Source organism: Garra rufa, chromosome 24 (assembly GCF_049309525.1).
Source record: "Garra rufa chromosome 24, GarRuf1.0, whole genome shotgun sequence".
Taxonomy (NCBI): Eukaryota; Metazoa; Chordata; class Actinopteri; order Cypriniformes; family Cyprinidae; genus Garra; species Garra rufa.
The window spans coordinates 26,080,024-26,089,877 of record NC_133384.1 but is presented as its reverse complement, the minus strand read 5'-3'; the positions used below and the strand labels follow the sequence as shown (position 1 = coordinate 26,089,877).

The following is a 9,854-nucleotide window of genomic DNA, read 5'->3' as shown; positions in this document are numbered from 1 at the left end:
TCTTCTTATTATTTTCCTATGAAATGAGAACCAAAGTCTTTTCCATGTTAAATAAAAAGGTTGATATAGTTTTTTCTTTAAAATCATCCTAGTGGACAGAAAACTTCCATTCGTTGAAGAATCACCCTAAAAAAGAAACTACTACAAGTAATATTGATGGGTACTGACTACTGAGTTAAATATGTCTTACTCAAAAACATATATATCAACCACAACAAATATTCAGACGTGAGATGATTTATTATAAAAGTTGCCCAGTTTGTTAGAGGATCCAAATGATTTCACATTACTGTATATATGAAATTGTTCAGAGACTGGGTCATATAACATTATAGATATTTACATGTCATACTTCTAAAAGACAAACGCATAGTTCAAAATATCAGAATGACCAAGTTAGTTGTAATGTAGAGCCGCACTGTCCTTTGAATTAAATAGAAAAGTCTTTTTAAACGAACCAAAATGCAGAGATTTTTATATTACAGCTAAACGTAAGTTTGGCCTTGCCTTCATTTCAGAAAATACTTTATGCCTTTAATGAGCCAGATTCTGCTCTGAATGTGACTTTACATTTAATTACGAAAAAGCAAGAGAGGAGAAGCCCCACGCATTCACTCGATAGCTTTGTATAACTGGTATCTGCTAAGAGCTCATCATTCAAGCGCTTAGAAAACAAGTTATCTGAAGGGATGTTTATGACTGTTTGTGTAACTGATCCCATTCCTCAGTCTTCACTTAATGGAGAAAATACATTTAAAATAAAAGTAAAAGCCGGGGATTTTAATCAATGGTCTGAACGATGACAATCTGTGTGTGCTCCATTTCAGCGGTTCCTGGGATTTCATACTGTTCCACTACATAGCTCACTTGCTCGCCTGATTCTCCGTGTTGGATGAGAACCGGTGCTTCAGACGATTCTGCGTGCTGGAAGATCATGGAGGGTTCTGTGCCGTCTGCATGCTGTATGATCATCTGAGGCTCTGATTGTTGGATAATAAATGAGGGTTCTGGGGGCAAAATTGGCAACGGGGGCTCCATCTGAATTTCATGGTCTTGGGAATCAACGAGGGCAGAGCGGACACGTGCGATCAGGCCCTGGTGGTCGATGGGGATGTTGAGAGGACACTGCGTTGGGTCGGTTTTCACAGGAGGCGGCGGCTCTTGGCCTGGAAGAGCTGAAAAGTATGTTTAAAAATAGATATTTAGATGAATGGATAGATCAATTATGTTATATACACAACTGAACTGGTCAATAATTTTTGTGGAAACTCTGGCACGTTTTTTTTTTTTTCCCCAAGGTTTTTTCGATGAACAAAGTTCAAAAGAACAGCATTTATTTAAAACAGAAAGGTTTTGTAAAATTATAACTCTTTAATGTTACTTTTGATCAATTTAATGCATTCTTACTTATTCCAAACTATTGAATGGTGACATATCGTAAAGGTTTCCACAAAAATATAAAGCAGCACAACTGTTATCAACATTGATAATAAGACATATTTTAGAGCAGCAAATGAGCATATTAAAATGATTTCTGAAGGATCATGTGACACCGAAGACTGGAGTAATGAAGCTGAAAATTCAGCTTTGCCGAATTTTTAAAAAGAATTTAAGATTCTTTTAAACTGGAATTTTAAATTGGAATAATATTGGACAATATTACTGTTTATAACATAAACAGTATGTCCCTGGTGAACACAAGATTGAGATTTCTTTCAAAAATATAATTTATTTATTTTTAATTATTCTAAACTACATTTTTTTCCCCTCAGTTCTAAGTAAAAAGCCAGAATTTTTGAGTATGTATCATGCAATTGAGAAAAAAGCCAGAATTGTGAAATAAAAAATGAAAGCCCGTTTTCAATACTGAATAAAAAATAAAATTGTGACTTTTTATCTCACAATTCTGACTTTTTTCTCTGAATTAAGAGAATCTAGAACTAGATCTATATCTAATATAAAATTCTTTTTTCTCTAAGAACTGCGAATTTTGACTTTATAATCATGCAATACTGGGAAAAAAAGTCAGAACTGCGAGTTTATGTGAGTGATATAGTTTATATAGAAATATAGTTTTAGATCTCTTGCATAAACTCACAGTTCTAACTTTTTTTGAAAGATTTAAACTTTCAAATCTGAGAAAGTCAGTTCAGAAATGAAGTAGGAATTGTGAGATTTAAACACAATTATGAGAACGTATCAGTCTTCTTCCCCCTCAGAACTGAACTCAAAAAATCTGTTTATCAAAAATCTAAATTGCAAGACATAAACTCGCAATTGCAAGAAAAAAGTTTTAATCTCACTTTTTAATGTCTTCTGACTTTATTTTTTGCAATTGCGAGTTTATATTTCGCAATTCTGACTTTATTTCTCAGAATTATGAGTTTACATCTCACAATCCTAATTTATTTTCTCTGAATTGAGTTTTTCTATTAAGCCATTCTGAGAAAAAAAGTCAGAATTGTAAGATCAAAAGTCGTTTAATTTTTTATTCAGTGGTGGAAACAGGCTTTCATATTTTTTAATAATAAACAAAACAAAAAAACATTCAAATAACACACCGTTATGCTTCAAAATGCTGTGCTTCTTCAAGCTATATATGTCCGAAAACATGTTCCCACACAGGTTACACCTCACTTTTCTTGATCCTACAGGTAAAATGACATAGATAAATATGTATTTGGATATATTCTTGCAAGATTTCCATTTTGAAAATGAATCACTTGCTTTTATTAACTAAATTTACCATTGTGGATGTCCATGTGCTTTCGAAGTTCCCCGGCAGTTAAGCAAGGCTTTCCACAATCCAAGCATATATATGGGGTCACACCTAAAATAAAAGGGAAAGAAAAAAATCATTTATTAAACACAGACTCCCTGTGGCATCAGTATGTTAGCAAATAGAAAACAGAAAATGTTGAAAGTGTTATTGAATGCATTAGACACTCACCGGTGTGTTTCCTGGTGTGAGCGATGAGAGAGCTGGACACAGCGAATGCCATGCCACACGTGTCGCAGATATAGGGTTTCTCCCCCGTGTGTCGCCGCTTGTGGTACATCAGAGTACTGGCCTGTGTGAAGCGCTTCCCACATTCTCCACACTCATAGGGCTTCTCACCACTGTGCTTCCTGAGAGCAAATGAGAAATGATGAGAACTTATTCTCCTAATTTACTATTGATATTTTAATGACAGAGACATCAATGCAACTGACACATTCACAGCCCAGAAAGGTAGTAAGGACATTGTTAAAGTAGTCCATAATCAGTAATTCAACCTTAATTCAAACTTTTTGCGCACAAAGAAAACAAAAATGGCAACTTTTTTTAACTATTTATTCAACACAGGCTCCTGCATCAGCAGCACCACATGCATGCGTCATGGTACTCTCATTAACGCACGTTGAAGACTGACACAGAATAGAAGAATTTGTTTAGAAGAGTTATTTATGTAGTTGCATTGCTGTCTAGGCAGGGTCAGCTCTTGATTTCATCAAAATTATCTTAATTTGTGTTCCCAAAATGAACAAAGGTTGTACTGGTTTGGAACGACATGAGGGTGAGTAATTAATGACAGAATTTTCATTTTTGGGTGAGCTATCCCTTTAAGTGTGAGATCTCTAATTTTATGGAATAGTACAGCAAAGAAGTTTTTGAGAAGCAGACCGGATTTGAATCAATGCCCATACATGTGTAATTTAAAAAAAAAAAAAAATTAAATGTAATAAGAATACTGCTCATGAATTGCACTACACATACCTTATGTGAATTTTCAGATTGCTTGATGTGGCAAAAGCTGCTCCGCAGAAATCACATTTATGCGGCTTTTCTTCTCCGTGATGCATGCGGCAATGGTAGACCAGCTGACATTTCTGAGCAAAACGTGCATCGCAAGATGTACAATTGAAGGGCTTCTCCCCTGAATACAAAACAGAACATGTATCACTTTACATTAAGCTATAAACAAAGTTATGGCAAAATCTTTAGTGTGATTAAGATTTTAGATTATTTTAAAAGAAATTTATAGTTTTTTTTCAGCATGGATGCATTAAAATGATAAAAAAGTGACAGTAAATACATATATAATAATATCACAAAAAGATTTATGTTTCATATAAATGCTACTCATAAAAAAATGTATCAGTTTCCACAAATATTAAGCTGCACAATGTCTTTCAATATTGCTAAAAAAAAAAACGTTTCTTGAGCAGCAAATCACCATATCAGAATGACTTCTGAAGAATCATGTGACACTGAAGACTGGAGTAATGACGATGAAAATTCAGCTTTGCCATCACAGGAATAAACTACATTTTACAATATATTACTACATTATATATCAAAACTACATAAGACAAATTCGTTCAAGTTAACGAGTCTATAGAGTGTTTTCACAATGCATCATCAATTGGCCATATTGGCAGCACTGAATGTAAACAATGTCACTGAACTGAACAAAACTCGCATATTTTGCTGATTACTGCTGCTGAAAATGATCAATTATTGTCATGTTTTGGGCTGTACTAATCGGTTGAACCAGGAAAAACATCTGGAGTACAACAGACTGCCAAAACTTATAACAAATCAAGAAAAAGCGTGCAAAAACTGTCTGAGGAACAAGACGTGTTTGTGGTTGGACAAACTGAACCATTTCCAGGGCAAGAATCTCGTCAACATTTGTGTTTGTTCTTATCATTTCCTGTCTTGTTCGTATCTTTACCACCTATCAACTTTAGTTTGTCAAAATATTGCTTAAGTCCATCCCTATATGGTTCAACAGCTTCCACATGTTTTTTCCATGGTTTAGAAAGAATAAATTAACAGAACAACGTATTCTGTAGTACATTAACTGTACAACCCATGCTGTTGTTTACATCCGAGTATCGCCAATATAGCCATGCATCCAGGTAACTGACAAAACTGTGATGTAAGTGCAAAGAGTCATACCTGTGTGTATCCGCATATGTGTCTTCAGCTGGTTTCCCTGTCTGAAGGATCGGGTACAGAGCTGGCACTGATAGGGTTTGAGGCCCTTGTGTATGCGCATGTGTCTGCGCAGACTGCTCATCTCTGAGAAGAGGTTCCCGCAGATGTTACAAATAGGCCTGTGTTTGTCCTGCAAAGGCTTCACTTCTTCCTCTCCGGCCCAGTCCTCATTGTCATTGCTAATTTCTTCATCTTCTACATCATCTTCTTCCTCATTACTCGCTTGGCTTTCTTTTAGCTTTCTACTCAAGCTTCGCTTTCTGTTGCTGGTGCGGACCTTCTTCGCAGGATTTGACTCTGAATCTTCAGTAGCTTGAGATGAGCCTTCTTCAGGGTGTTTCTCAGCATCTCCACTCGCTTCTTCTCCACTGTTCTCTGTTGGATTTGAAGACTCGGGTTTGGATCGAGGTCTTCCTCTTTTACGGCCGGTCCCTTCGTTCTCTTTCGTCTTTAAAGGTTCTGAGCCATCTTCTGTGTTTGTATTTGCGCTTTCAGTGTTTGTAGTTTGGTTCTCAGTGGTTGACGATTTCATCCGTGGTCTTCCTCTTCCTCGTTTTACAGGACCGTCATCTGTGTTTTCCACATCAGTCTTTTCATGACCGTCATCTTCCTCACCAGCGTTCACAGAATCTTCTTCAACAAGTTCTGTTTCTTGGACGTCTCCTTGTTCTTCTCCGTTGTCTCCTTCTGCACCTGAGGATAGGGGTCTAATTTGTGCATGTCCTTTTTTGTGAGCCTCGTTTGCTACAGATTCATCTTCAGCGTTTCCGGAATCATCTCTGTCAGTGGACAGAGGTCTAACCCGTGGACGACCTCTTGGTCTTCCGCTTCCTCTCCCTACCGAGCTGCTATTTGGACTCATAGTTTGCTGCACAGGAGATTGTTCAGTTGAATCAGAAGTCAACGGCCTTATGCGTGGGCGACCTCTCGGTCTCCCCCGACCTCTTCCTCTGCCTCTGTGAGCTGTGATGGTCTCAATCTCAACCTCATCCTCGTACAGCCTAGTTTTGGGTTTCCTCCCTCTCTTGCTGCCGCTTCTCTGCGGCGTCTGATCGCTGGATGACTGGGCTTCGTCCATAGATGCGGGATCATCCTGTAACCCATCTTCTTTTTTCTCTCTTAACCTCTCAACTCGTTCTTCCACCTCTGCGATTGGCTCTAAAGGTTCGTAGTCGTCTGGGCTCAAGGGGGAACGTGGGTCTTCATACTCTGCTTGTCTTGTGGGTGAGCCACCAATTTTTATATCATCTTGTGTTAAAGTACAACGAGCTACAACCTCGGGCATCCCAAGATAAGATGCAGCTTTCTGAACACTTTCAATTTCCTCTCTGTGGAAAACAAAGCAAAGGAATTTATGAACTATAGTTAGAACTATATGAACTATATAAATATATATTAGTTTTAATCTATGAAGATAAAGTTTTTGCCAAAATAACATTTAGCAGATTAAATAGTTAATAGTTAAGTAAAAAAAAGTGGAAGAGTAAAACTAAAAGTTCATACTCACTACTTTTAGAATTTTCACACTACTCACAAAATAACTTTATAGAATACATTTCCATGACTTCCAATATACATTTTTTATATTTGATCTAGTCAGGTAAACAATTTTTTTCAGTTGTGAATATGCACTTTTATTCATATTTAATATATACATTACCAGTCTTTTTTTTTTTTTTTTTTTTTTTAGATTTTTAATGTTTTTAAAGAAGTCTCTTCTGGTCAGCAAGCCTGCATTTATTTGATCCAAAACACAGGAAAATCAGTAATATTGTTAAATAATTTTACTATTTAAAATAACTGCTTTTTATTTGAATATATTTTAAAATGTAATTTATTCCTGTGATCAAAGCTAAATGTCACGTGATCCTTCAGAAATCATTCTAATGAGCTGATTTTTTATTATTATCAGTATTTAAAACAGTTCAGCACATTTTTTCAGTTTTTGATGAATAGAAAGATCCAAAGATCAGCATTTATCTGAAATAAAATCTTTTGCAACATCATACACTACACCTTTCAAAAGCTTGGAGTCAGTATGTTTTTTGTTTTTTTTTTTTTTTTTAGGGAAAGAGATTACAAAAATTAATATTTTTATTTAGCAAGGATGCTTTAAATTGATCAAACGTAATGATAAAGACATTTACAATGTTACAAAAAAATGTCTATTTCAGATAACTGCTATTCTTCTGAACTTTCTATTCATCAGAAAAACCTGAAGTTTCTACTCAGCCATTTTCAACGTAATAATAATAAAAGTTTGAGCAGCCAATCAGAATATTACAAGGATTTCTGAAGGATTACATGGCAGGAGTAATGATGCTAAAATTCAGGTTTGAAATCACAAGAATAAATTACATTTTGAAATATATTTAAATAGAAAACAGTTGTTTTAAATAGTAAAAATATTTAAACATTTTTTTAAAAGTTTTCTCTATACCTTGGATCAAATAAATGCAGGCTTGGTGAGCAAAAGAGACTTCTTAAAAAAAAACATTAAAAATCTTACTGTTCGAAAACGTTTGACTGGTAGTGCATTTTAAAATTACTTTAAAATCCGTATTTATTAACGAAAATTTCCAATTAATTTATTTACGTTAATTTTTCAGTACTTCTAAATATCGATAACAATACATACAGATATCAATAATCGACTCACCTGTCCATACTCAAGTCCCCGGTGTAAATGTAAGTCAGTAGTCTTTCAAACACAGCCCCGCTCACCAGCTCTGGGTCCAAAGTTATGGTGGCATTCTCCTTTCCAGCATCAATAGACTGCGTGGAGAAATACTCGCTAAAGGCTGCCAGAACATTGTGGTGTGCATTATATTGAGACTGTCCTATTGCTACTGTGCAGTCACACAGAAAGCTTCTCTCACGTTGCCTCTTCAGCTGCTCTAGAAGAAACTCACTGTGGGTGATATGTGGCATGACGTGGAAGAGGAGCAACCTGCAATAAGCATCATGAACATATTAGAACATCAAAAATTTTGCACTGCATCCTCATTCCATATAATAAAAGTGGTGAGTTCTAATAATAAAGGTTTGGAACAACATAATGGTAAACAACATGAATAAATGATTAAATTATTTACATTTTGGATGAACTTGACCTATCATGAACCTATTTTACATGCAATAATTTTACAAGCAATAAACAAAATAACAAAATTAATTCACTCACCGCACGTAAATTTATAATGGTATAAACCACACCCAAAATCCTGTTTAAATGAAACAGACATGCATGTAAATATATATAACTTGTGCACATATAAATGAACCATTGCTCAATATAAAACTAGCGATTGTTCAGACTGGACAACATCAGCTAAGGAAAATAAAAGTTCCCGCCCATTACTCAAAAGTTGGCTGCAATAACGAGCTTGCTAACAAACTATCCCCGTTAAAGGCCACTCAAAATATTATTATGCACCCAATAATTCTAGTCGTAAATATGCACTAAAATAAGCTAGATGCATTGTTTTCTAAATGGCTGCGGAGAGGAATGTTTATAATTTTGACATGCAAAAACAAAGGGCTCTTATTTCGAAAATGCTCGATCCGGTAGAGCGCGTAAAGCTGCCATTCACAGGCTCGGTCCGTATATTACAAGCACAACACCGAGTCGTGCAATAATTATTTAAATTATGTGATTGATAAATATACAGTTAAATTCGAATTTTAATAAGAATTCAGGTCTCACGTTATTTCGACAGTAGATTAAAATCTCTTTGCTTTGACGGCCATTTTCGAGGTCTTCAAGGGGATTTGGTCGGTGACGTCATATCCTCCCGTCTGAATTCTTTCCGGTGTTTGAGCCAAAATGACAGCTGTCGCCATTAGGTGGAGCCAAACACACAAGTGACCAGAAACTTGTACTTTCAAGGACTACAGTGTGTAGTAACTGTACTTCATTACTATAGTGTTTAATGTGTACTTGTACTTGTAGGTACTTTTATTTAATTACAATTCCAACGCAAAAGTCATACTTAAAAGATTTTACTTCATCATAACATTTTCCCCTTCTTTTTGATGCATTTATTTAGGGTGACCATACGTTCTCTTTTCCCCGGACACGTCCTCTTTTTTGGACTTAAAATGCATTCCTAAATCGCCCAAAATGTCCAGCATTCGGCTTTTGCTTTCTACAGTCGCCTGTGCGTTTTTGTTTTAAAGCCTTGCGCGGGACTGTTTTCTTAATCCATCCTAAATCGCTATTTATATCGCATTCAATGCAGCTCGTGTTGGATGTAGGGTTGCCAAATTCGCATTTTTTTTCCACGAAAATGGGCTGATTTTAAACTGTTGCGGCGGATTATTTTCCCGTGGGTTAAAAGTTAGAAATATTGCATAGATTCCATTTGACTGAAATGCTTATTATTGAAACATTTTGCCGTCTATCTGTGATAAAACTGATAGATATTAGTTTTGTGAAGGATAGCCACTGTGGTAGGAAGCTTTTTAGCTGTGTTATGATCAATCTGAATAACGGTGACTGTAAAATATGTAGTTTTGGTATGGAAATAACATGTTTTGATACCAAAACTAGGACCCCAACACAACCTCCAACACCCCGCCCCCACCATACCCTCTTACGTCCTCTTTGTTAAAAACTAAAATATGGTCACCCTAATTTATTGAAGGGATTGTTTACACAAAAATTAAAATTCTGTCATTATTTACTCACTCTCATGTTGTTCCAAAATACGTAAGACCTTCGTTCATCTCTGGAACACAAATTAAGCTATTTTAATGCAATCCGATTAATCCTTTTCTGTCACTGAATAATTTTTTTAAAGGTTACTGCAACTTGTTATCTCAAAATTGAGACTTTTTTCCCTTAGAATTGCATGATACAAACTCGCAA

General features: G+C 35.7%; 1 protein-coding gene across 2 annotated transcripts; it reads right to left on the bottom strand.

The window, feature by feature from the left end:
* Nucleotides 1-227: 227 nt before the first annotated feature.
* Nucleotides 228-8,768, bottom strand: mynn (myoneurin). 2 transcript variants are annotated; one of them, XM_073830870.1, is made up of 9 exons: nucleotides 8,691-8,768; nucleotides 8,169-8,208; nucleotides 7,644-7,934; nucleotides 4,946-6,312; nucleotides 3,758-3,917; nucleotides 2,951-3,129; nucleotides 2,747-2,830; nucleotides 2,562-2,648; nucleotides 228-1,175 (listed from the first exon to the last, which is right to left on the bottom strand). In XM_073830870.1, exons 3-9 carry the CDS (start codon nucleotides 7,913-7,915, stop codon nucleotides 781-783), a joined length of 2,544 nt encoding a protein of 847 aa, XP_073686971.1. In that variant the 5' UTR covers nucleotides 7,916-7,934; nucleotides 8,169-8,208; nucleotides 8,691-8,768; the 3' UTR covers nucleotides 228-780. The 2 variants fall into 2 exon arrangements, with proteins under 2 accessions (XP_073686971.1, XP_073686972.1); XM_073830871.1 differs by lacking the exon at nucleotides 2,562-2,648.
* Between the last annotated feature and the right edge of the window lie 1,086 nt (nucleotides 8,769-9,854).

Excerpts from the sequence above, each read along its gene's own strand:
- mynn (XM_073830870.1), bottom strand. The coding sequence starts at position 7,915 with ATGCCACATATCACCCACAGTGAGTTTCTTCTAGAGCAGCTGAAGAGG. Across the intron at positions 2,831-2,950 it reads TCACACCAGGAAACACACCG|GTGTGACCCCATATATATGC; the intron begins GTGAGTGTCTAA and ends CTTTTATTTTAG. Across the intron at positions 2,649-2,746 it reads GCACATGGACATCCACAATG|GATCAAGAAAAGTGAGGTGT; the intron begins GTAAATTTAGTT and ends TTTTACCTGTAG.